The following is a 27258-nucleotide window of genomic DNA, read 5'->3' as shown; positions in this document are numbered from 1 at the left end:
CGTATTCCAGGCCAGATCCGTCACCTGAGAGAAAAGTGCTGCGGCAGCTTCTAATTGGAAGCGAGTTAATCAAGCAGCACGGGTCTAACCTTCCCCGGTAAGCTCCGCCCACAAAGTCGAGCGGGAAGCGCGGAGGTCGCGGGGTCGCGGGGTCGCGGGCGGCAGCACACCTCTCCGTTTGAATCTGTTTCTAACCGCTCCTCTCTTTAATCCTCCGGTGCGGGTCTAATTCCCAACGCGTTGGGCGGGTCTCGACTGTCAAGGCTCCACCTGCACCTGGACACCTTCTGTTCCGGAAAAGTCAAGCACAATTCATGAATTCGAGAAGAAGACAGGAAGAGAGGGAGGGAGGGAGGGAGGGAGGGAGGGAGGGATGAGAGCGAGAGATGATCATAACATCTGGGACTGAAAATGTGTTACCCATTAGGAGGACGGGAGAGCCGAAGTGAGAATTTATTAAAGCTTGGGCTCTGGACAGATTCAAGGAACATTTTCACGAGAATGACAAGCCAAGGGATCAAGTGCTGTACATTTTTTATTTTATTTTTTTTTTAACTGAGAGAAGATGATTAAGAGCAGAAGCTCTTTTCAGGGCTTCGCCGCGGTGCCGCCATCCATTTTGCGTTAACTTGAAATGGCGCTTGGACGTGTCAGACCTCTCTCTGCCTGCCAGCCTCTGTCGAGTCACTTAACCCCCCCCCCCACTGGTACGTCTGGAGCGAAACCCCCACTTCCTGCTTGCCTGCTTTTGTTCAGGAAGCGCGCTAAGACGAGGCTCCGCTAGCAAAAACACGAGGAAATCGCTTCGCGTACACGTTGCCCGCAGCTGAGAGTCGGCCTCGCGAAACGTACCGTGGGGGGGGCGGGATGGCAGGGGACAAGGCCGCGCTCAACCCCCTCAGCTCCTCGTCTCGTCTCTCGTCGAATTTCGTCTTTCGAACATCTCAATGACGCGCGAAGCGGTCGCGATCCTGACTCCGTATGGTTTGTCTTCCTCGACACAACGGCCCGCTAACTCCTCGCTAGGCTCAAAATGGTTTCTATTTAAATGTAGTTCATGCCTGGATAGCTCTAAATAATATTTTTTTTTTAGAGAAACAACAACAAAATTATAATTACAATTATTATTTTCTCAACGTTGTCCGCAAAAAAAAAAAACAACAACAAAAAATAATAATAATCACAACTGTTAAGTCTCTCAACCTTATCCGCATTAAAATTGTCCCAGTTTGCGGCTAACGTTGCCGCACAAATCGCTCTTCGAGCACAAACGTCCAAGGCGAAGATCGCCACGACGCATGAATAATCCGTGCCTTTTCCGGAAGAGCCGCTGCTCATTAGATACTGCTGAAGCACTAAAGAACAAAGGCGAAAAAAAAGAAAAGAAATGAGAATGCGGTAATTATCGCTCGTTTCGTCCAATCCATCGCCGGGGCAGTACATAGCATCGCTCTATGGGAGCCATCTAATTCTAACCTGCACATAACTCTGTAGGAAAAAAAATCAATACTAAATAGTCCAGTGGAGACGGCGGCCATCTTACGCCAAGCACCGACTGTAAAGCAGACGGAGGAGACAGAGGATACTCTCCCAGGTGCCCCGCAGCTATAATATCCATCCTTGGCGGCTCGCTTGACATTTACTTGCCCCGCTTCCCATTCCTTCTTCCCTAACAGCTACGCTCCAAATCTCTGGGGCTCGCCGACCGGGCGAACAGATAACAAACCTGTCAAGGCGGGTTTAGCGGGGGAATAAATCCAAGCGCCGGCCGGGAAATGATGTGTTCGGGGGGGGGGGGGGAACGCGCGGGGTGACACGAGCCGCCCCCCCCGGCGAGGCCCCCCCCCCCCCTCACTGCCCCAGGCCGGGAGGCGGCTGAAATGTAGTGGTGGGGCTCTAAATGGACGCCGCGATGGCTGATTAGATCTTATCGCCGACGTTTCGAGTGACTGCCTCTTTTTCTTTTTTTTTTGCCCCCCCCCCCCCCACGGTTTCGCCTCCTTCTCGCGAGGGCGACGGCGGCGGAGTCAAAGGAGCTGACAAAGGGGGGTTTTTTTCGGGCCGTCCGTTCGGCTCAAGGTTGGGGGAGGAGGAGGGGTTGGGGGGGGGGGTGGTGGGGGGAGGGGACGGGTTTGGGGGGTGGGGGTCCCTCACACTCGCGATAACATTCACGGCGGGCCTTCCCAGGGAGAGCGGGAAATGTCAGCGCTCGCTCGCCATAGGTCATTTCCCCTCGCGAAGAACAGAGCGGGAGAGCCCCGCCCACCACCGGTCTGGGCGGAGACACCTTTTACATTCCGGCCAATCCCCTCTGCACCTGCCCTAAGGCGGTCCACAGCCGCCAGCAGCCATTCACAGAGCAGTGCAAAGAGGCCGTGTATCATATTTAAACTGAGGGACAATTACGCCACATAAAGCCCTCTCCTGGTCATATTTTATTATTGTATTCCAATACTCTCCTGCATATTCGTCTCCACGTCAACACCATATATTATATTTCAGCATTCAATATATCTGACCGCTGAACACTGATAAGTGGACATTTTTTATCCTAACTGTTGTCAATTAATTCTCAGCACTGCACAGCAAGGGAGAGAGAAAACATTTTTTGTCCTATACTAGAACTGTATATTGCAGGGACTGGAAAATAATGCAGATTACATTCAAGCAGACGTTGCTACTAGGCTGTTACAAGGTCATTACAAGGTTGTTACTACCAGGTGCATGCGAGTTGAAGGACGCATGTCTTCTGGAGCAGCCATACAATATAACGATGACACAAATCATATGAAAATTCAGACCTAGCCAATGCAGAGCAACTCCAAAAAAGCAGTAACATGTAGCCTGTAGTTTTATACATTGTATAGTATAATTAAAAAAACATTACCACCATCCACATACAGTCATGTAATTTCATATAATTTATCTACAACAGAACTACCAACCACTTATTACCACACTGTCACGCAGCCAAACATCACAATAAAAGCTGTTGTACATTAGTGAAATAAGAAGGATAAAAGTATAAAACTCTATAAACTGTATGCCACAGTGATAGAGAGAATATAACTGATCACCAGGATCCAGTGGTTGATTAAAAGGGAATAGTTCATAGAATAGTTGCTAGGCTACCCCTTAAAGGTACAGTACATGGAAGAGAATGTGTTAGGTCTGATAAAACATGAAGAAGTTGGAGACACCAGTGGAGGGATTGTGAGTGTAAAATAAAGCAATTACAAAAACACACACACGCACACACACAAAATAGAGTCTTAAACTTAATAGGAGAAAATTAAAAAAAAACATTTGCCACAATATCTTACTGTGTAAACATTCATACAGGAAAAACATTCCTACCTATTCCCATCTGATAACTCCCACATCAAACAGCAGGTTTAATGGGGCTGTTAGTGTTGTTTTCCTTTTCCCCACTAATTTACACAATGAGAACATGAATTCTTTGGATTTTATTTCTCCTTGGCTGTGCTCAGCGGACCAACGGAAATTCAACGGAGAAATATCAAAGGCCCCGGCCATTATTTTAAAGCATCCACAGTTCAGCTTTACGGCCCAGTGTAACCTCAACAGCGCCAGCGGTAAGAACGAGGATAATCTACACCCTACGCCCGCTCAACCCGGCGACCACAGCGGTAAGTCTCTCACCTTTAATTTGGGGGCGTCGAATAGGACGGCACAGGTGACTACGGTACTCCAAGCCGCAAAAAAAATTGGGATATGGCTCAATGTCCGGAAAGTCTAGAGCCGTTTCCACTGGGACACAGACTCTCTTTTCATGGGGGAAAAAAAAGCCACTGAGGAATCCATTGAGGCAGCCCCAGGGGAAGGAGAAGTTGGCAGGGTAGTAGTACACTTGTGAGGGAACTGGGTTTGAGACTCAAAGGCTGTGGGCCGGATTCCCAGCGGGGGTTATGCCGTTGGACCCTTGAGCAACATACTTAACCAGAATTGCCTCTGTGAAATGCCTACCTGTATAAATGTATTGTATGCAAAAAATATACTCTATATATTTTTATATCGATTATATATTTATAATATAGTCTAAATTGCTCTGGATAAAAGTAACTGCTAATTGCCAAAAGGGCAATGTAATGTAATGTCTTAAGGGGTAAACAAAGCCAAACACTACGGAGAGGCACTAGCAAAAGCAGTTCCAAATCAATTCCTTTTTCTGGATCTATACACCTAGATCTATATCTGCTACATGGATGTAAGACAAGAACAACAGCTGTAATTTTCCACTCACCAAAAACAAGAAAAAAATACTGAACCGTAGATCAACAGCAGTTCTACACTGGAATAGTAGGTTGATATTTTTATTTGAAATAAAAGTAGATATAGATCTAAGTCCACCCTATGTTATATCTTTTACCTTATTAGCAGCTGACAAGATGCATACACTCTTAACCTTCAGCAGCCAAAACCCCAAACCCTGGTAGGCTCTTTTTGCTTATTTGCTTTTTGATCAAGAGAAAGTCGACCAGGACCACGTGATTAGCCTCAGAAAAGGCTTTGGGAGAGTTGGGGACTGCCCTGCGTGCGCCAGGCAGCCGACGAACGTACCGCCACACTTCCTGTTTGCCCCAGAACCGCGCTAACCTTTACCGCCGTGACCTCACGCCGGGCCGGAGAGCCGAGCCCTCCTCCCCCCCCCAGCAGGCCCCTGACAAAATCCCATCAGCCCACGGCCCCCCCCCCCCCGGACCACGCGGCGCACTAAACGAACGTTTTGACGAGTCAGGATGCGCGGTTTTCTCCTCCGCCGCGGATCCGAGCACCGTCGCACGCTTCGCGCTACGCCGTCGCGAAAAAAATAACATTTAGCGAGGGGATTCGGCTCTTACAGGAACATCAATTATTCACCGCGTCAACACGGCGAACGCGAGCGCGCTACGCGGAGAATAACGGCGCCCGCCGCGCTCCAGCCGCACCTCACTTTGATTCAGTAAGCGCGCCGGAGAGATGACTCACGCGGCCTACCGTCGTTTTTTTTTTTTTTTTTTTAGCGGAAAAACGTTTTAGTATTTTAGACGACGAGGCGATAGCGGAGCTCTTCCGAAACGAGAAGTCCGCCGATGGCGCTGAAATCGTTCGCGTCGATTACCCGCTAGCTCCCAGGCTTTTTCTTCAGGTACTTCAGTCGAGACCCCTCAAAAAAAAAAAAAACTCAAATGTCATTAAAATCCGACCCGTAAAAATACCTCTCGTAAGACGCCGTTACGCATTAAGCACTTTCGCGAGAGCAAAAACACGCAAAAAAAAAAAAGAAAAAAGATGAGATGTTAACATCTGCTGAAGTTGAAAGCATATTTGATTACACGGCTGAAGGACACGTTGCCACGAAAAAAAATCCGAAATCTGGACAAATTGGCAGGGTAAGGACCAACAGGCCTCTTCAAGTGGGTAGAGTGGGCTCTCTAATACATAACAGCGTTTATTAAAAACTACACATATGGACCTCGTCCGTGCTTTGGGGGGGGGGGGGGGAAACTCACAGTTTGAATCAATGAGAACCTTTTAAGTTTTTATCCGAAACAGGAACCTCCATTAAAGCGCGTTTAATTCAAAGCAGTGGGGGAATTATAAAGTGTCTTTATGCATGTGTGTGTGTGTGCGTGTGGGGGGTGGGGGCGTGGGTGGGGGGGGAGAGATCACGCTGCATATTTTCTGTTTTCGTATTTCAAAGCGCCGCACACGCTAACAGAAAAAAAAAAAAGAAAAAAAAAAGAGGGACTGTGTTCTCATTTTCTGTCTGAAAGCCCCATCAGGGGCGCTGAAACTTGCTTGATTTCCCCAGTCCAATTATATCTCAGAGCACAATCCTTCCAGAGCGGCGGCGCGGACGCCCGGGGACGCAGGCCGCCTAAGCGCGGCGTGCCTAATGGAGTCCCACAAGGTGTCTCCGTTTCATTGGTCCCGGCTAATGGGCTGTGATATTTTTCCAAACAGACTGCAGCGCTGCCCCCCCGAAAACCTCATCTCGTCAGCACCGAGGAGGACAGTTCCTCCCCTCCCTCCCTCTCCTCCCCTCCCCCCCCGCTCCCCACACGCCCGCGTACTGACAGCAGGCCCTGGCAGCCTCCCCCCCTGCCCCCCCCCCCCCCCAGCCCCACGCCCCACGCCCCCCCGCCGCTCGCCCAGCTCCGCCAGCCTCCTCGTCCTCTTCCTCCCTCGTCGCCCTCCTCATTAGCTATTTGCGGAGGCGCGATGATTACCGCCGGCCCCGCGCCGAGCTAGCGAGCCCGTTAGCGGCTGAGGGGAGGACGTCTGGGGGGGGCGGGGGGTTTGGGGGGTGCGGGCGGCTCTGAAGGACACGTTTTAGCGGCTCGGCGGTGGCGGCTGGTGGAGGAGCCCTCATAAATCCCGCCCAATGGCTCCCCGTTCCGCAGTATCATCCACACCCAGCGCCCTCGCGCTGACCAGATGGTGTACTGCAGCCCTGCGGTGTCCTCTATTCATTAGCAGCGGGTGTGTGTGTGTGTGAGAGTGTGTGTGTGCGTGTGTGTGTGTGTGTGTGTGTGTGTGTGTGTGTGCGTGTGTGTGAGAGTGTGTGTGTGTGTGTGTGCGTGTGTGTGTGTGTGTGTGAGAGTGTGTGTGAGTGTGTGTGTGTGTGTGTGTGTGTGTAAGTGAGTGTGTGTACATGTGTGTGTGTGTGTGTGTGTGTAAGTGAGTGTGTGTACGAGTGTGTGTGTGTGTGTGTGTGTGTGTGTGTGGAGCTTTCATGTCCATAAATCCAGGTGCCTTGCAGGTGCACTACAGAACTCTGCAGGCAAAATCCTTTCAAGGCCTAAAATTTTAATTCTCAGTGCAAATTGTTAATTATACGTCGATTTCCACACAAAACTGCTACTTCTGGATTTTTTTAAAGAAAGAACAAAGGGAAGGAAATGTGCAATCATTTCAGCAAAGTTCAAAGTCTGAACGCATTTAAAGCCGGTTTAGAAATTCTAACATGCTTTAAATGCGGAAAAATGTAATTAAATGATGTGAACGGCAGTAAAATGAAATAATGCCCTGGAAGTGTAATTTTTCATGAAGAAAAGTTCAATTTAATCAGAGCCCTCCTTCGCAGTAATATTCATCCAGAAACACAATCAAAGACTGTTTCATGAATATAAAGCAAAATTGTCAGCTTTTTAAGGGGCACATGTAGAGGTTAATTATTTTCCTAATCACATATAGAAATGTCAAACATTTGTTTTTTTCCACTAATTGACAAGAAAATTAATAGTGAACTACATTAACCACAAAGGGTTGCTTTCATATCCACTGCACAACGCTCAGGAGTGGCTTTATGTACATTATGTATAAAAGCAATTAACGTCTCTTGTTACTGTAGTACCTTTTAAGCCATTTAATTCAGCAGTATAAATTAACCACACGTGAAATGCAAAACTATAATTATTCACTGTGTGGAAAGCCGTGGCTCTCCACTCGAGACTGAAAGCACAGAAACAAATGCGTCCTGACAGGCACACTGAAAAATGGAAAGCCTTTGGGTTAGCCTTGATGCTAACACTGAGCGTCTGTAGTTTCTGGGAATGACAACACAACTTTAGTCTACAGTCTAAGTCTAGAGCTGTGCTTCCCCCCCCCCCCCCCCCCCCCCCCCCGCACACCACGCCACCCCACCCCCCGCCCATCCACCCCCCCAAAACTCGGCCGCCTCGGCAACCAGTCCCTATCTCGTCTTGGCCCTGGGCCTGTGTAGATGCCGTTAATGCATTGATCTGGTCTGATGGGAGATAAGGGAGTAATTGGATGAGGCTGGGAATCAGATGCAGTCCTCAGCCCGGGCTAATTCCACTCTTCCTGACCCGCTTTATCATTTCGGCTGGGAGCCAGGGAGAGGTTAATCTCCGCCGAGCCCTCGACGACCGTCCATCAGAGCACGGCGGGCCCAGACCGCGCCTACCCCTCCCCCCCCGACGCCCACCCCAAAAAAACACCGACCATGCCCCTTTCATGCCCGTCGCCGAGCGGCCGGCCAAATGACCTCACCACCCCCCGAAAAAAACACAGCGCCTTCACAGCTCTGGGGCTCAATGCAGGCTGGGGGTATCTCTAAATGGGGTAATGATGTAATTGGCTTAAGGAGGATTTCGCGCTCGCTCATGCAGGGATAGCCCATGTACTCCATGAATGTTTGCACTCAAAGCTTCCAACACACCAAATTTATACCTTTAAGCGGGGAAGATTTTAGTCTTTCACCTACTGATTTGATTCTGTGCGCATATTCCACAGGAACATATGGAGCGACAATGATTTCCTACAGTGGCCATACTAAACTAAAGCAGGCCAAAGGACAAGGACAAAAATACCAATGCACACATTTCAGGTTAGAAACAAAAGCAGTTATTAACCAACAGCAAATCCCATGGGTCTCACCACTGATTTCCTCTGATCAAACAGTAATAGATCTGCCGTACAAAAATACTATTTAAAACTGACCAAATAAAAGTTGCCTGTAGGCACAGTCAGTCTTTCACTATCACCTGCGAGGCCAGACCAATCACAATCGTTTTCGGACATTCATATGAGGTAATTGCCAGCAACAGGATTTACACACTCTATCAAAATGACTGCTAAGGGAAATACAGTAGCTGCTGTATTACTTCAACCAGAACGATTAGAGACCTGGGAGTTTGTCATTTCCACACACACATAAGAGGGGAAAGAACTAAAAAGTGTTTTTTTATTATTATTATTTGACTGTTTTTTCAACGGTTTTCTCACAGCATATCGTGCTGTGCATAGGCGTGGGTTAGAGTGAGAGGAGATGGGATTAGTAGACATTCGTTTTCCAGCATAGCGATGATGTATCCAGTGATTATAGTATCTTGACTGTCATTGCCAGCATCTTTGACTACCTTTTTATGTACGACATCGTTCTGTTTGGACTGAAGACATGTTTCCAGCTTGGCGCCGTGCTCTCTGTTGTATTCCGTAACGAGCCTCCAAAACCAAAGTGTATTTGGCAGCGATTAAGAGCGGCAGTAATTTCATAGCTGGTAACGTGGGGGCTTTTAATTTGAAAATGTGACAAGGCCGCTTTTATTCAAATTGAGCCATAATCGTTTTGAATGGATAATGACGCTCGTTCAACTTTATTGAAGCAAAGATCTCATTTAGCCTTAATATCATGTTGTTTAATTCTCGCGAAATGCGTGTTTTCTCATAACGGCAAATGCACGCCGTCGCCTCCCCTCTCAGGAAACGTTAAGAACGAGCAACCGCAACAAAGACGGTGGTAATAACAATCAAGATACTAAAACCACTGGATACATCATCGCTATGCCGGAAAACGAATGTCGCACGGTCGCACGTGCAGATCAGCTCGCAGAGCCTCCACCCCGCTCATAACAACACGATGCAATGTCAGGTCCTCGAAAAATAAAAACCAGACCCTGTTGTGCGTTTGGCACATCCGTTTGCCACACTTTAATTCAGGAGTTAATTCACTCCTGCGTGTGTAGCTAGATACAGACAATGAGTACAAACTATGGCCGCCTGGACTTGTGACCTCAGTACTGTGCAAAAGTCAGAGACCATGCTTTGTTTTATTTACCTTCCAGTAAAAAACAGCTGTTAAGTGCAAGTTATTTATTTTTCAATGTCAGAAGATAATGCTACAAATGTACATTTAACGCGACATTACACAAAAGCCTCCACAACTATGAACAATGTCAAATCTTTCAGTATGTAGTGTGTCCACCCTTTCCCCTTCAATACAGCTTCCAATTCTTTTCGGGAGACTTGCTTTGACTTTTTCAAAGAAATCCGCAGGGATATTTTTTCATTCTTCTTGTAAACACCTCCAAAGTTCAGTCTTCAAGTTGGCTGCATTTCTCTGCTTCTCTCGAGCCAAGTAATCCCAAACACATACAGCGATGTTAAGGCCTGGTTAAGGGGTGCTGAGTACATTGTACATTCTGAGAACACCAGCAGCTTGATCTTAGCAGTGTGCTTGGGGGTCAGTATTTCTCTGTAGAATGAATTTGCTCACATCAAATGTTGTGGGTTGAGGGTATTTGCAGGATGTGTTAAGATTTGCTTGTATTTATCAGCATTCATGTGCCTTCAATCAAAACCAAATCAACCAATTGCAGATGTTGTTATACCACCCCGAACACCGATTCTACACCATGACAGAATGATGGTTGTAGACATGGTAGCCTACCTTCACACTGCTTTGGCGGCATACTGCCTTTTACTTCCGAAAATCTCAAATTTAGACTCAACGGTCCATAACACCTTATTCCACATCTCAAGTGTGCAGTGTCAGTGTACTAGTGCAAATGTTCTTCCTCCTTTTTTCCTCATTTCCTTTTTTCAGTAGTGGCTTTTTGACAGCTACACGTTCTTTCAGACCCATAGCACTGAATTGTCTTCTCACAGTGGAAGGAGTGACAGAAACACTCCGTGAATTTCTTCAGATTTGAAGCAAGACAGGACCTTGATTTTTTTCCCCTACTAAAATCTTTAAGTACTGTCATTGTGATGGTATTGGTTTCAGTGGTCTACCAGTTCTTGCACGGTTGTTAGAAGTCCCATTTTTTCAGTATCTTGCAGCAATATTTTGAACTCCAGTTTTGGAAACTCCAGTTTTATTCAACTATTCACCTTCCTTATGCAGTTGAATGATCAAATATCGAATCTCATCAGAAATATCTCCTTCAGCCATGTAAGTGGTTTGTTTTAATGTCTGAGTCACTTCTGAAGGCAAAGGGCTCGAACATTATGCCAGTGACACTTCTGGTAACAACTTTTGTAGGGAGGACACAGCTGTAACTTATTTGTGGATTGGAAGGATGGAAGACAAAAGCGGTAGTAGGGTGCATTAAAAAAAGAGTAGACAAATTCTAGATTCGATATTATATGTACAGTAGTGGTGGAGGCTTTTCTGTAATTTTCAGAGTGACAGGCGAATGCACAGGAATGGAAGTTCAGCCAAATGTGCTAGCCGTGATTAAAGCTCTGATTTTGCCTCGATGGCAACAAATTGCACAAAATGGACAGAAACCTGATAAGTCCTGAAAATTACAAATACAAGCAGGGAGAAAAAAAAATGGAACAAACTGCCAGTGCCATTTCAAATGGACTGTAAAAACAGCAAAAAAAAAAAAAAAAAAAAAAAAAAAAAAAAAAAGACTGCTTTTTTCTTTTGCTGAAAAGTATAATGCTGTACACCACTTCACTGGCTTGGATTACAGCTCTGGTAACTATTGGGCTATAATTGTGGGCCTGACACCAAGCCGCTAACGCTGTCGCTAAAATCAGCTTCCATGCTTGGTGGACTGACTATTTTTTCTTTTTTTTGTAGAGCACATCATGATTACAAGCAAAAATCAAATAGCAGCAGCCGTTTTGAAAGTGTTTTTTTGTAGGAGGGAGCCAAATGGGCACAGCAAATTCTTTCTGTGATATGACAGAACAGTTTTGCAAGAAAGACCTTCATGAAAATAGTAATATAATCCCTGACAGGCTTTTATTCAAGCTACTGGCAGCATTCTGAAAACTGCAAGTTTTTTTTTTTGATGTTGCTTTGACATTTTTGACAGCAAGTTTTTTTTCTTAATAAACTAAACTTGCAGTTTTTTGAACATGGGGAAAGATACACTTCTGTAGTAACTTTGTAATATAACAAATACCTCTGTGAGTGGTGGAATCTACTGTATAAGAGTTACAACTGATTCCCAATCTGCTGAACACTGTAACGAGACTTACATTAAAGCATATGTCTATCCAAAGAGTTTTGTGAACTCCCCTGTCTAACTGGAAATTACCTGCAATAGAAATTTTACTAAATATATTATTAGTGTTTGAAAAATGATTAATTATTTTTCAGTTCATCACTCCATAATGCGATGTCCTGATAACATGGGTTCACGACTACTTCATGTACTGTGTTCATTTACATAGGTACTAGTGGGTCTTTTGTCCCTGGTTTCAGTCCAGACTATTTTCACTGACCTGCTGTAACAAGATGGAAGCCGATAGCTCAATTGGCTGATAACTCTACAAAATGTTCCAAAAAGTAATCAAAATGAAACGTTTACAACATTTAACCAAATAGAACTTAATACTGTGCATGCATGAACTGTTACATTGGAATTCCCCTCTACCATGTTGGATTATCTTGAAAATAGGAGTGAATTATGTTTGTGTGTGTGTGTGTGTGTGTGTGTGTGTGTGAATGTGTGTGTGTGTGTGGAGGGGATTTTAATACCCTTTTACGTGGAAGGTGATTGGAGGTGACACGAGCTGTCTGAAGTATCTGACAGAGCAAACAACGCATTATGAGTTTTATGATCAGCGCCGAATAAACAAAAATGAATCCAATCAAACGCCAGACATAAACACATTTTAAATATGAATTCTGTCCAATACCACCCTGCTGATGCAAGGTTCCTGTTGTACCTATTAAAGATGCCAATAGATTCATCTTTGTCCCGGTTTTTTACAAGTAATAAACTCAACGATAGGATTTGCTTTAACAAATCAAGTGAAGTCTATAAAAGACTCAGTACATTTAATCAACAAATGGGATGTCCGCTGTGTGGGAAACATTAATCTTCTTATTGCATATACTTATTCAATTTCTGGGTCAATATCAATAATAACGAAGAGGGCGATACAAGAAAATGTGACCTGCATTTGCAACAGAGATAAAGCTGCTTTCTGAAAAGTAAATGAAAATATAAAAATAAAAATTCAGGATAAATATATAATCTATTGTTGACCCATGAATATAAACCAAAGGTGAATTTAATGGCATTTGAAAATTATTTCAGAAATACTTATTAATTACTCAATAGACTTTTAATTAACAGAATGATAGCAACAAGCAAAGAATATTATGACTATAAATATTAATGTTAATTCTACTATTTTAATTTAATAATTATAGGCAGGGTCACTATTTTTTCCCAACTGCATTTCAGTCCTCCCTCAGCTAGGGGTCAGTAGAGCTTTCTTTGATCACACCCGTCAGACAATTATCACATTACACCTCCTCAGTCATAAACATAGACAAGTCAATTGCCACTTAATGATGATTGACAGCGCATTGTCACCTTCTGTATTCAGGGTGGTCATGAGAACCACAAACATGTGGTGGCTGCAAATTTTCCCAGTGCGGAGCTATAATTGTTCTTAATCTATGGCAAGTACACATTGCTGTCTACACAAACAAAATGCGTACAGCCATATCACCTGCACAACTAATGGAAAATAGAAGGCTATTCGTGATCAAAAAATGGTTTGCAGCAGGTGTAGGCAAAAAAAAATGAAACAGATTAGTGAAATGGAAAATTTTATGGAAGTGTGCGGTTTAAATTTGAGATTAATTTAATTTTCACGGTCAATTTTTCAGCAGTATCCTCTTTCTTTGCTTGAGTATATGTAGAGATGCATTGACAGAGTTGGCTGGAACAGACATACATACATAATTCAGCTTTCGGTGCACACTTGGAAACATTTTCCCGCCTCTGTCCCAGCCTCTTGTGCAAATAATCTGTAACTGATGAGTCGAGAGTAACAGCTCTCGGCAAACACTGGAATCGAGTCCAAAGGGAGTTATGACAAGTCAAGTGTGCAGACTTGGGGGTCAAAAACCCTAAAAGTCTCAAGGAATTTGTTGAAAGAAACACAGTTTCTTTCGGAGTTCATCGGGGTTGCAGTACTTTGTCAGTTTGTCAGCGGTTTCTCTGAATGTTGACGCATTGGTTATTTATTGTTTTGACTGCGCCATATGTTTGCTCAGCCAGTGCTTGCTATTATTATTTTTTTTTAGTTGACCAATCTTATTGTACATTTAACGCATTCCGGTTTCTCTACACTCGAACCACCAGATTGCTTCAGTCAGTGTTTTGCCCTGTTCTGCGATTAATATGAGCAGAACAGTGCCCCTTGCAGCAGTATTCGGTGGGACGTCCATCTGCAGGTCCAAAAATTCGGGAACAGAAACCCAATGCTACAACAGCAGAGTAACCAACTTGCCACATCTTTTTTTACACACCTCAGGCGGAAGTGTTACAGGTAGGCCTGAACATTGCTCCTTCATTTTGTTCCTTATAAGTGGTGTGCAGCCCAACTTTCTTTGGTTGGACATTGCTTAAAAAACCTTTTTAACGACTGCCTTGAGTTTTTCAACTTTCGAGAACTCGCTTGGCCAAAATGGCACTCGCCAAAGCCACAATGTGGACACTGTAGGTTAAATGGAAAGCATTTGGCAGCAAGCCTTTGAGGTTGTCCTGAGATGCTTCCCACAAGCAGTAAAATGCATGTAATCAGCATTTTCTGAGATGGACGCAGCCACATTGCTGAAGCCCACCTCAATGACCAACAGCTATTTCTTCATGCCAAGCACAACTAAAGAGTAATAAAATAAATAAATAAAACGTGCAAAACACAAATAGCCCCTTCCATCTGTCGACTCATCTGTGACCATAGATGTGCTGTCAGCTCATCATTTCTTGATGTTTTAAAAAAAAAAAACGCACATCAGGACTCAAAGCCTTTTTTGTTTGACATTCCATTCATGTATGCGTTCCTCCCGTTCCGAGCGTTAGGAAAACAAATTGCTTTTGTGGGGGTCAATCGCACGGTTAATCGGGTGGCTGCGCTAATCCAGTGCCTATGGGGACCCCGCAAGGATATCGATGGCCACGCAGGTTTAAATTCCTGTCAGTCGCATGCCTTAGATAAAATGGTGACCCTCATTATAGGACATGAATATGACATCAATGAATTTGTAGCTATATGTCAGACCATCTTTTTTTTTTTTTTACATTTAATCGCTAGTCACTTTGGTTTCTCTCAGGTGGTATTTATGCTGTATGAAACTGAACGTGACGGCACAAAGAAGAAGGACGTCAGTACAAGGTCTTTCCCAAATTCAGCCCTGGAAAGACTGCGAGTGCAGACGTCCAGATACAGGCAGTGAGACGGTAAATTTGAGCCACAGAGAATTTAAGAGAATACTGCCAAAAATGATGTATGGGACCACGTCTCCATTACCTCACTTCAGGAAAATAACAAATATTACATGAAAGAAATATCAGTGCTGAAAGCAGGACTATAAAAGCAAAATCCCAGCCAACAGCAAACCTTACATTGCATATGCATGTGTGCGTGTGTGCGTGTGTGCTTGTGTGTGTGTGTGTATGTGTGTGCGTGTGTGTGGGGTGGGCTGGGGGCATGAAGAAAATAAAGCTGCACTTACATAGAGGTATATTTCGGTAAAAGCTTCATTGTATCTATTCTGGTGCCTATTTGACTCCAAGTGATACAGTTAAAAATATATATATAACTACCTCCAAACATTAGCAGCGGCAGCATTTTGCCAAGATCAGCAGCTGATCAAGACTGCTCAGCGTTGACACATTTTAGGCATAATATTCACAGTCAATTCTGAATGTGGCATGATTAAGCTTGAGGCAGTGTACAGATAAAACAACAACTTCAAAACAAAATGAAATCTTTGAAAGATGGAAGTAAACAAAACCAGTGTGATGCTCGAGAAGTGCTCTCTGCAGTGCAGCCCGTGTGTCATAAAAAAAATACATTCTGCAGCAATTCTGCGGATTCCTGGGGTTTGACATCTAGATTGCCAATGGATAAGTGAGTCTTAAAACCACATCCCCACTGACAAAAATTCATTTCTTATAACTGTCTCTATTTACTGGAATGCTGAATCTTTCCCATAGGGAGAGAACAAATGAAAATGTTATTTCACTACTCATGAACTCATACCTTTCTGTCTGCTTTTCACTGCAGGCAATTTCATTTTCCTTCCAAATTTGACTTAAGCCTGTGACTTGGGGGAAATAATGTCTCTAGAATAATCTTCTGAAACTCTAATTCCAAACCTTGTTTTTTTTTCTTTTTTTTCCTTCTTCTTTTTTTTTTTTTTGGATGTTGCCTTGAGGTTTAGGAAAATTGCGCTGGCTTCTGAAATATAAGTGATGTGACATCCAAGCCTAACATAATAATCCTGTCAGAGGCACAGGACTTAAATATAAAAGAACATGCCCTCCTCGCAAACACAACTGCAGACTTAACGCGAAACGACAAGCCTGTAAACCGCAGTGTGTCAAAATAAAAAACAAATACAGCTCAAAAGAGCGCGCGACGTAAACAATATTAGCAAAAAAAAATGTTGTATTAGGGAGCTCTGAAATGCGCGTTGACGTTCTCTGTCCTTTGGTTCGGAGCAAATAATTTATCTTCCAAACCCCCGCTGCTGACTCGCAAAAACACACGCAGGCACGGATCCTAAAACGTGGGAGTTACTAACGATAAGAAGGGGTAATAAAGGAATCCCACAATGCGATGTCCGCTCAACAGACCGGGAGTCCCCTCAGACTCCACACAGGGCCACGGAGTCAGTTAAACCCAAACCACCCTGTCGGATTCACTTGGCCAGAATCACTTCCAGTCTCTTTCTTCTTAACCCCCCCCACCCCCCCCCCCCACTCAGTGGCAAGCTTCCATTCGACTCTAAGAAAGCACTGATTATACAAGAGGCCTTTGCACATTTGGTCTTGCGCTCTTGTGTATAAACGGTAGCAGCTGTGAAGAATCCTGACGTCTCCAGCTCGTCCACCCACTTCCCGGGGATTTATGTTTGCCAACCGCAATGTCTGCAGGATAGGTTAATTAATGAATACTTGCATAGATTAATACATAATTGTATATTTCACACATGGTATGTGGTTCTAAGGACATAACTGATAATTATATACACTGCCACTTATTGCTGTTACATCCAAAGCCTTCTGCAAGGCTATTCAAAAAACACTTGCCATAGGCTTGTATGGTAATTCAAAAACTGTAAATAATGTATCACAAACGACAAAATGTGAAAAGAATCCAGCTGTATATCACTATGCAAAGGTACCGAGTTGCAGTCTCCCTTTGGCACTTTACTGAACATGCAAACAGTTCTACCAGGAACACACATAAAACTGTGAGATAAAATAAAATCCTCGGCAGAATTTCCACTTGGTAGCTGGGGCTGATGAAGCATTTCTAACAATGCCATTTTCCTTGTGCAGTGATGGGCACACTGCGCAGTAGGAGGTTTAGTCCTTTAGAAGAGACCTCAATGGTAAGGGTCTGACTCACTGTCATTGTTGAACAAAGACACACCACTAACACTACTGTCTTTCTAAACGTATGTATGGAAAAATCTAGTAGTATTAGTATGGCCCCTTGTTCACTCACCAATGGCAGCATATACAGTAACATACAAAATTTAACTTTACCCGAATATTTACTAGGGTTGATTGACATGCGACTTAATTGTAAACACAGCACACCTGTAAAGAAACTAGCCTGTAAATGCAAATCACTGATGCTCAATTAATTTGACCCAATCAGTTATTTCACTGGCTTGAACCCCTCTGCATTCTAACAAAAAGGCTAAGTGACAGAAATAGATGAAATTCAAAGGACAGTAGCAGACTAGGACAGCACTACACATGACATCATCATTCTCCATAGCTTGGCCATACGGAATATCCAGTGTGACATCCATGAGCGAACTGGCGGGAAAGATGAACCCCGATGCCGTTTACTGACATAGATCCCAGCCAAGGGCGGTACCAAAAGCTCAAAGAATAGCTCCCGAAAGTTCCTTTGCACCGTAATCGCCAACAAATCCCACCTGGATTATCCCAAAAGCTACACTGATTGGGAAGACTCCTCCATCAGAGGTAGACGCATGCAGACTTATATATCAGGCCCCTATGGGGAAACAGACAGCAGGTGTGTGGGGAGAAGAAAATGGGGTACGTGGAGCCTAAGATGGCTTCATTTGATTGGCACCGGGAGGGAGGAACACGGGGGGGAGATTAACGGACACGGCTTCCTGCGGAGGCCCCTACGCGAGCGCGGTTCGCATCGCCCCTCCCCCCCCCCTCGTTCCCACGGACGCGGCACGCTCTTCCCGAACCCGTCGCCGCGTGCGTCCGCCACGTTTTTTTCCCCGCTCCTGGGAGACGGGGGATAAATCCGTCACTCGGCGGCGCCATTAGGGAAAACGTCGCCGCTTCGCGGGGGGGGGGGGGGGGGAAGGAAGAGAAGCACATTTCCAATATTTACAGGGCTCGAACGAGGGGGAAAGACGAGGTCATGGTGATTGGTTGGCCCGGGAGAGGTAAACGATACCCAGCCATGGGCCTCCAGTAATCACGTTAATAAGGGGGAGCCTGCGAGGAGCTCCCGGGGAGCGGGATTGTGTTTTCTTTGGCTCACAGCCTGGGACTAAGTGCATCCCCACCAAGGCATTGTGATTGAAGGACATGCTCCTGCTAGGTGTCTCTGCAGGGGGCTGGGGCATGTGTGATGCGGTGTGTGTGTGTGTGTGTGATGCGGTGTGTGTGTGTGTGTGTGTGATGCGGTGTGATGCGGTGTTCGTGTGTGTGTGTGTGTGTGTGTGTGTGTGTGATGCGGGGTGTGTGTGTGTGTGATGCGGTGTGTGTGTGTGTGTGTGATGCCGTGTGTGTGTGTGTGTGTGATGCGGTGTGTGTGTGTGTGTGATGCGGTGTGTGTGTGTGTGTGATGCGGTGTGTGTGTGTGTGTGATGCGGTGTGTGTGTGTGTGTGTGTGTGTGATGCGGTGTGCGTGTGTGTGTGCGTGTGTGATGCGGTGTGTGTGTGTGTGTGTGTGTGTGTGTGTGATGCGGTGTGTTTGGTGTGTTTTTGTTTTGTTTTTGTAGCGGTGCTCTCTTCCCATTGGTCGATTCACTGAGCCGACTACGAAGAGTGCACTCGCTCTGCTCTCGCATAGCCGGTTCCCACATGCGCTCCCATCGCTATGGCAACCGCCGCTCTTCCTCGTTTTCTGCATCCAATCAGAGTGAAACTTTTTTTGTCTTTGTCAAGATTCCTCCGGGCTCCACTTATTCACCTTACCCACCGGAGCATCGAGAGCGTTATTAAAAGCGGAGGAACAAAGGCGACTCCGCCTCGGTACCCTCGGCAGGGGGAAGCAGCCGGGCCGTCGTTTCGAACGCCGCACGCAAGCTAGCTATCCAAAGATGGAGGGGGGGGGAAAAAAAAAAGTTTCACTGAGAGATTCACTGCCGTCATGGTCCTGAAATTCACGATGTGCCCCGTTTGCAAGCGTCCCTCGACAGATTTGAAGAGAGGAAATGAGCCCGCTGTTTTTGTGCCTTACCAGCAAAATGCGTGCTCAAAAATGGGGCCGCTCGGATTCCCATATCTGTGATTCATTCCAAAAAAAAAAACCAAAAAAACATTAGAGATTCTGACACAAACGACTCACCTTTACCATAAACATTCAACATCTTGAATATAGGGCTTAAGGCTCATTAAGTGAATTAAATTCAATATAAATATATATTTTGAAGATATGAAAATGCAGAATAATGGGTGACTTATGAATATAATGATCAGTATTAAATGAGATACCAAAGTCAAACAGAATCAGAATGCTTCTATCTGCTCGGAGGGCCACTGGAGGCTATGGTTTCCTACGCAACGTAACACTGTACAGTACTAGTCAGATCCTCAAGCAAATTAAAACTTTTATGGAAACATCCCCCTGGTGCCTCTTGGAATTTTCCACCAGGGCAAATCTACCTCTCTGATGGACAGTTAGCTCTCTGGCAATGACAAGATGACACAGACACAGAGTAATTCAGCTCGACCGCTGTGGCACAAATTGTCACGATCGGTTCCCAACGCGAGCGCCTAGTCAAGAGAGACAGTTTTGTGTCCGTTTTAGAAAGGACCCGAGAATTACGCTCGAGCCAAGAGGGTTTCGAAATGAAAAGCTGGAGGAAGGAAGGCGTTTATGTACTGCTTTTTCCACACCAACCTCCTCGGCCTGGTTAAAAGATGACAGAATCATAACTGACACATTTAGAATTTTAATTCAAGCATCCTAAAAGCTCTCTCCCCTGGCCAATGCACTATAACTACAAATAATTTTCAAAATGACAAATAATAAAAGGCACTATAAATAGATACTAGACAATACAAAAGCCTGTATATATACACAAACAATCTTTACAACTGGGTATTCTAATTTTACATAAAATATTAAAAAGCACAGATAGAATTGGTTGAAGGATGTAAATGTCTTTAAATTGCAGATACGTTTTTTTTTAAATGGCATATGCAATGCAATGCTAAAAGCTAGCACTTCCTGTGGCTAATTCCCAAGCCTTAATTTGGGTTAATCATTATAATATTATTCGACTCAATGTGAAATTACAGCGGTCGTGACCAGGCCTCTGCGTAGGACACCGCTACGGAGCCCAAGACCGTTTCCACACAACTCCAGACGTCGTCGAAGCGCATCGCGTCGAAGCGCATCGCATTTGGACGAGACGCGGTCCGTCGTCGCCGGTGCGGTGATTACCGGCTGACGACGTCGGGGAAAAGCCGCGGCGACGGCCCGCCTCTCGGCTCGCGCTGACCGATGGGCGATTTAAGGCGCCGTTATCGCGCGGCGAAGCGGCCCGCCGAACGTCCGCGCTTAATGCCCTCCGCTGCATCTTCATAACGTCGCCGTTAACTGAGACGCATTAAACCGAAAACCGCGATAACGAGCTAATTAAAGTACACCATTCTACCTCTTCCATATCTAAATGCTGCGCTCTAATAAGGAGCATTTCAAATTAAGGAGGGAAAAAAAAAGAGAAAAAAACCCCCATCTTAGATAATTGATGTGAGTAATTACGTCTTACATATCAGAGCAAATTGGCCGCCATATCTTACCTCGTAGGGGGACGATGACCTCATTACTACCGCCGTGTCAGGGAACAAAGTTGGCGTCGACTAGCTAGAACTGACACCGTCTAATGCAGGCAGCGCTAGCTCCTACATTTTAATTAAACGGAGTACGTTAAGCGCAATTTGACTTGCAAAAATCCTCAGCCGTCTTTGTAGCAGCTAAGCAACAAAAAAAAAAAAAAAAAAACCTACGGAGGTGAAAATAACGTACGCGCGCTCTTTCAACACCCCGGCAGACAGGAACAGCACGGCGAAATCACCGGTTTCGTGCGGGATGAAACCCACGTCAAAAGCAGCAACTGCTAAATGTAAAATCCTTGCAAGAAAACACGCAGGAAAACCTTCTGAGGCTAATTGGAGAACATAGAGCCTTGAGCGAGGTTATTTTGTACAGAGCGCAAGAGACCCTCCAGTTCAGGCCATGCGAACGGGACGTTCTTTCCCGCCAAAACCTCGCGGGGGGGGGCGCACGGCTTCGCCCTCGTGGGCTCGGCGGGTGCAGCTCGCGGGCGGGGGCGAGGGAAGGGGTTCCAGACCGCGTTCCTTGAAATGGCAGAAGATTTCTCAACAGCCTGTTTTCTCACCTCCTACCGCCCCCCCCACCTCACACGCAGCCACACGTCTGCATGCGCCGTCGCATTTAATGCGCGCTCTCGCAACATCGCACATCCAGTTCGCAGCCCTCTCGTCAGGTGCGTGTCGCACTTCCTTCGCATCGCGCCCCCGCCCCCGCCCCGCGTCTCCCCTGACGTGCAACAGCCAAACCCCCCCGACCGCCTCTCTCTCTCGGAGGGCCTGGGGAATATCGGAGCGCGAAAACCCTCCGAATAAACACGTTCCTACGCCGGCGGAAGATGCGCTGCGTTGTGACCGAATCCCCTGTGGGACGGCCTACACGCATGGGGAGGGGGGGGTCGGGGACGCGTAAAGAATGACATCAGTCACAACCCAGCGGGACCATGGGTAATGCAACGACTCTCCCAGCGACTAACAGGCGGCCTGCGCGTTCATCATACTCACAGAGTAGCCCGTGCCCGAGCTCGAGGGAGCAGAGCCCTGCGAGGAAGCACAAGGGTGACCGGCAGCAAATTACTGATCACAGACCCCCGCTTATTTATTTATTTACTTACTTATTTATTTATTTACTCACTTTCATATCTGGGCGAATTCGTTATCGTCTCTCATCAGCGGTGCGCCATGACGGGCGGCTCACACACCAAACGGCTCCTCTGGCCTCCGGCGCGCCTCTCATCAAACCCCGCGAACGCGGCGCGCTATTTACTGAATTTTCAAGCCCATAATTGGCAATTTATTTGACGGGCAGGCGGGTAATGACGGCGGCTCACCCCGCTGTAGAGACTAAACACCGGCGATTCATCCCAGCTTCCCCAATTCGCTAACTGGTACTGCCCGGGACACCCCCCCACCCACCCCCCACCCCACCCCGCTCCAGCTATGCCGGTAGCCTAGCCTTCATCAAACGACACCAAAAGGGAACCCGTGGCTTTTTATCACAAAACAGTTCGCCTGCCAATTTGGTCCTGCTTGGAAGCAGGCAAACAGAGGCTGGGTCCATGCGCAAGAAATAATAATTTTATTATTATTTAAAAAAAAAAAAAAAGATATAACGAGCAGGCTAACGGAGTATAGTGCGAGGGAGACGGGCGGGGGAGTCAGGAGGGGGACTCATAAAGGTGTGTCTGTTTTAGTGTGTCATTGGGAGACGGGCGGGGGGGTCAGGAGGGGGACTCATAAAGGTGTGTCTGTTTTAGTGTGTCATTGGGAGACGGGCGGGGGGGTCAGGAGGGGGACTCATAAAGGTGTGTCTGTTTTAGTGTGTCATTGGGAGAGGGGAGAGGGGAGAGGAAAGGCCTTTAGCAAACACCATTAGCAATCTGTTCAGAGTTCTGACAAACGACCGGGGTTACTCTCATTTCCCCGGGTTCCGCTGGGCCATTTATCCAGCCAGGCAGCCCGGTCACAGCGTGCGTGCGTGTTTGTGTGTGTGCGTGTGTGTGTGTGTTTGAGTGTGCCTATGTGTGTGTGAGAGTGTGTATGTGTGTGTGTGTGTGTGAGTGTGTATGTGTGTGCCTATGTGTGTGTGCGTGTGTGTGTGTGTGTGTGTGTATGTGTGTGTGTTTGAGTGTGCCTATGTGTGTGTGTGTGTGCCTGTATGTGTGTGTTTGAGTGTGCCTATGTGTGTGTGAGAGTGTGTGGGTGTGTGTGTGTGTGTATGTGTGTGTGTGTGAGTATGTGTGTGCCTGTGTGTGTGTGTGTGTGTGTGTGTTTGAGTGTGTGTATTTGAGTGTGCCTATGTGTGCATGTGTGTGTGTGTGTGTGTGTGTGCATGTCAGTGTGTGCGTGTGTGTCAGTGTGTGTGTGCGCCTGTGGGAGAAGCCTTCAGCCTGGCATAAGACTGGCCCTTGCGGGCTTCCGTAGCTCTGAGTAAACAGTGCTTCAGATGCCTGGAGCCGGGCCCTGGGCCCCTTCAGTCCACCGTGGGGAGCGAGCTTCAGCTCTCGGTGCCAGACACAACACCAGCACGAAAAACCCCTCTCATCGCCCGCCCAGAAAAAATAAAAACATCCACTAAATCATAACGTCTGACGACTAAATAAAACGAGAGGGGGAAAAAAGATCCTCCATTTTCTCTCAAAGCACTGCCTTCCTGAACGCATTACAGGGGCCCAGGACAAATCCAGAAATCTCAGTGAGCTGCATTAAGCGGACGCGTTTTCCTAGGAGATTTTTTTTAAAAGGCGGCCTTTGTTAAAGGCGCTCATAAAAAGCGCAGGCGAGCAGAACGAGGGCCGCGTCGGCCCCTGCTCACGGAGCTAACCGTCGCTTTATTTCGCTCGGGCGGCTGGGACTCGGCTCTCGAGCTAAACGGCTGAAGAGCCTTTAAACGCATTAGGGGCCTCTTTTCACACAGGTGGCCCCGGGCCCATTACCCGAAACGCGGGCGGGCGGGCTGGCTGGCACGCCGCCCCGGCGTGTGAAGTGGGTTTTTAAAACCGCGCGGCCGGGGGGGGAGTTGTTTCCGAGGCGGGCGGAGGATGGGGGATGGCGGGGGGGGGGGGGGTACGCTCTTAAGTGTGACACTACAGTGCCGCGCGGCACTGAAAGCGGTCCCCCTTGCTTTTCGGAGGCTCTCCTCACGTGCTGAAGTGTTCCAGATGCCTTCCCGTCAGACGGGCAGGGGAACTATCAAAGTCCCGAGCCTCCTTCCAGGAGAGGGGCTCTTTCTGAGCCTTTCGTAACAAAGCTAACGTACAGGATTAACGAGGAAAACACAACAAAGACGATACGTTTCAGTGGAAAAAAGCTATAGTTCGCCTGACTATAAAAGCTAAAGCAATCAAACAAGAGAGCAAAAGAAACTGAAAATTAAATACCAAATAACCCTATTAACTGGCATAGGATTATACACAGTAGATTCCAGCCTTCTGTTTCAAAGCATAAAGCAATGTTAATAGCAAAATAAAGCAACAGATGGAACATAAAGTCCTTCTTCATGCAAAGGTAGGTTAAAGGTACCAAGGTCAAGGGAACAAACAGAAGATAAAAAAAGAATGTGTGAAACTCTTTTCTGAAATAATTAACATCATTCCACGATGCACTGGCGAGCTTCTTAAAGAGATAATTATTAAATCATCACTAAAAACGCAACGGCGATCTGTCGTCGGCGGTTACCGGCCCATTCCAACATGGCGGGGGCCTGTGATGAGGTCATCGCGCACGGAAAAGGGCGGGAGATCTTCCCTCCAGCTCCTTAAGGGCAGGCCGAAATGTCAAGGGCAGGGAGGCGGGCCTCCGATGCGCTTGTTGGGTGGAGGAGGAGTGGGGGAGGTGGAGCCTACAGACTCACATCCTCCAATGAGATCTCTCCCTCGCTCCTCGCCATACTCCGCCTGCACCCTGGGAAACGAAGCCGTGGCCGATGCGCCACTCCGGCTTGTTTAGGGGACGGCTTGGCCCCCTCGCCCTCGCCTCGCTCGCTCGCTCTATCGTGGGTTTACCCGCGGGGGGAGTCGCGACGAGGAGCAGCAGGTATCTTTTTTCGATTTCAGACGTCGACCCGAAATTCACTTGTCGCATTTCACGCCCAGCCAAGCGTCCCCCCGGACACGCACGGAAGCGCTTCGGTCCGCTCGTTCCGCCGGTGTTTTCGGGCGACGACCGGCTCGTCCTCCCAGCTGATAGCATTAATTACGGGAGACACCGGATAGCGCCTCATACCCGGAGAGCGCTCACGCAGCTCACTGCCACCCCGAGCCCAATGCAGTAAGTGCAAGCACAGCTAATGCTAATGCTAGTTTTATTACTAGCATATGCCAGAATTCATATAAAGAATATAATAGCATTTTGATAACTATAACCTCACTGTGTTGTGTGCATTCCAAGGCGTGGGACACATCACTGATGTAGCATCAGTTTCGGTGCACCGAGTCACGTTAAGCTAAAGACAGCGTACCTTCAAAAAGTACCATTCATTGTATGAAATCATGAAGACAAAATGAGGAAAATATGGAGCGGCCATTGCTTTTGGCAAGGATCTATTTAAATCAAGAACAACAGAAAAAGCACAACATTGTACATGATGCCACTTAAGAATTAATGAGTGTTTTCTTGTTTATCAAATATTGATAACTGGTATTGATTGCTATAAAATAATTTATTTAGCACTTACCTGATGTTTAGAAGGAATTTCATAAAGTACACTATTTTCCAAGCGAACACCACTTTGTGGAGTTTAATGATGGCATTAAAACACAAATATCTGTAAATATGGCCAAATGCTTGAAAATAAATAAATAAATGACATTCAGAATGTGTGGGCAGTATTAATGAAAGCAGTGTACTACCTGAATCAGGCATTAAAAATATGAATTTGGAAGAAATTAGTAAATAGTATCACAACAGTACAAATGCTTGAATACTCAAATACTTTGATGTGTTTTTGAGTATTAATGTGGAATACAAACAGTATAATCCTGCTTTATCGCTGAGATGTAAAGTTTCCTACAGGCTTAGAGAAAGACAAACCTGTTATTTCAAACTGTTTAATGCCATACATTATAAACCACACATAAGTGCAGATTCTCATACAATGTGTGAACAATTTCTTATACACTATGTGAACACAGTGTTTTTTTGTCCTGTTTGATACTGTACTATGAAGTGGCACACATATGGCTGGGTGACCTGGTGTGAGAATGTTGGGGTGCTCTATGAGCTGTATCAGACTGAACTGGTGTGAGAATGTTGGGGTGCTCTATGGGCTGTATCAGACTGAACTGGTGTGTGAATGTTGGGGTGCTCTAAGAGCTGTATCAGACTGAACTGGTGTGAGAATGTTGGAGTGCTCTATGAGCTGTATCAGACTGAACTGGTGTGTGAATGTTGGGGTGCTCTAAGAGCTGTATCAGACTGAACTGGTTTGAGAATGTTGGAGTGCTCTAAGAGCTGTATCAGACTGAACTGGTGTGTGAATGTTGGGGTGCTCTATGAGCTGTATCAGACTGAACTGGTGTGTGAATGTTGGGGTGCTCTATGAGCTGTATCAGACTGAACTGGTGTGTGAATGTTGGGGTGCTCTATGAGCTGTATCAGACTGAACTGGTGTGTGAATGTTGGGGTTCTCTATGAGCTGTATCAGACTGAACTGGTGTGTGAATGTTGGGGTGCTCTAAGAGCTGTATCAGACTGAACTGGTGTGTGAATGTTGGGGTGCATGACTTACATCACTCAGCTGGTCTCTGGAGCTGCTCTGGAAGGACGGCTTGGACTCTCCGCTCACGCTCTCGCTGTCACTGTCCTTGCAGTTGTTCTGTCCCGGTTTCAGCTGCAACGACCGACCAGACAGACAGACAGACGGTCACATTCCAGCACTACAGCACACTCCACAATCAGAAAAACGGCACACTTCCATGAAACGATGTCACCTGGCATCCCTGTACTGCACTCTGAGGAAAACCCCACTGACCAAAGCCCTCCTTCCCGGGTGTGACTCCACGGGCAACTACTCCACGGGCAACTACGCACTGTACTGCGGTACTCCCGTCTACAGGGGGCGCCAGTCAGGGGAGCATCGCCGCACTTTGAGCCGGCGCTTTGGCTCGAGGCAGCGCCTCAGAGCTGCTCGCGACATCATCAGGAGCGCGTGAGATCAGGGCCTTAACGCGGAGACGCTCGATGGGCACGCCACCGCAAAGGTCGCCTCCTCCTTTTTCCGTTTTTTTTTTCTTTCTTTCTTCTTTTCCAAAGAGGCGCCGTTTTAATTAACAAAAACGCCAGTGGATCCAATCAATTAAACTCGCTCTCCTGTGACATTACATTATACTGCATGAACTACCAAGGGTCCTGTAATGGCTTTCACACCCAGACAATGAAACAGTCCTTTCAACTTCTCTTCCGCGTTCATAATTACATTAAATAATTAATGAATCGCGCAAAAAAAAAAAAAAAAAAA

General features: G+C 46.4%; 1 protein-coding gene across 5 annotated transcripts in view; it reads right to left on the bottom strand.

Annotated features, from left to right (window-relative positions):
• auts2a (activator of transcription and developmental regulator AUTS2 a) overlaps window positions 1–27258 on the bottom strand; it is a 354802-nt gene that overhangs the window by 186513 nt on the left and 141031 nt on the right. For all 5 annotated transcript variants that reach the window (XM_035433313.1, XM_035433315.1, XM_035433314.1 and 2 more), the window contains one exon: window positions 26530–26631. In XM_035433313.1, the coding sequence (XP_035289204.1) occupies window positions 26530–26631 (102 nt within the window). The remainder of the gene's footprint in view (window positions 1–26529; window positions 26632–27258) is intronic.

The sequence above is a fragment of the Anguilla anguilla genome, chromosome 9 (genome assembly GCF_013347855.1).
Source record: "Anguilla anguilla isolate fAngAng1 chromosome 9, fAngAng1.pri, whole genome shotgun sequence".
NCBI classification, from domain to species: domain Eukaryota; kingdom Metazoa; phylum Chordata; class Actinopteri; order Anguilliformes; family Anguillidae; genus Anguilla; species Anguilla anguilla.
Note: the sequence above shows the minus strand (reverse complement) of the source record. Positions and strands in the feature narration are given on the sequence as shown.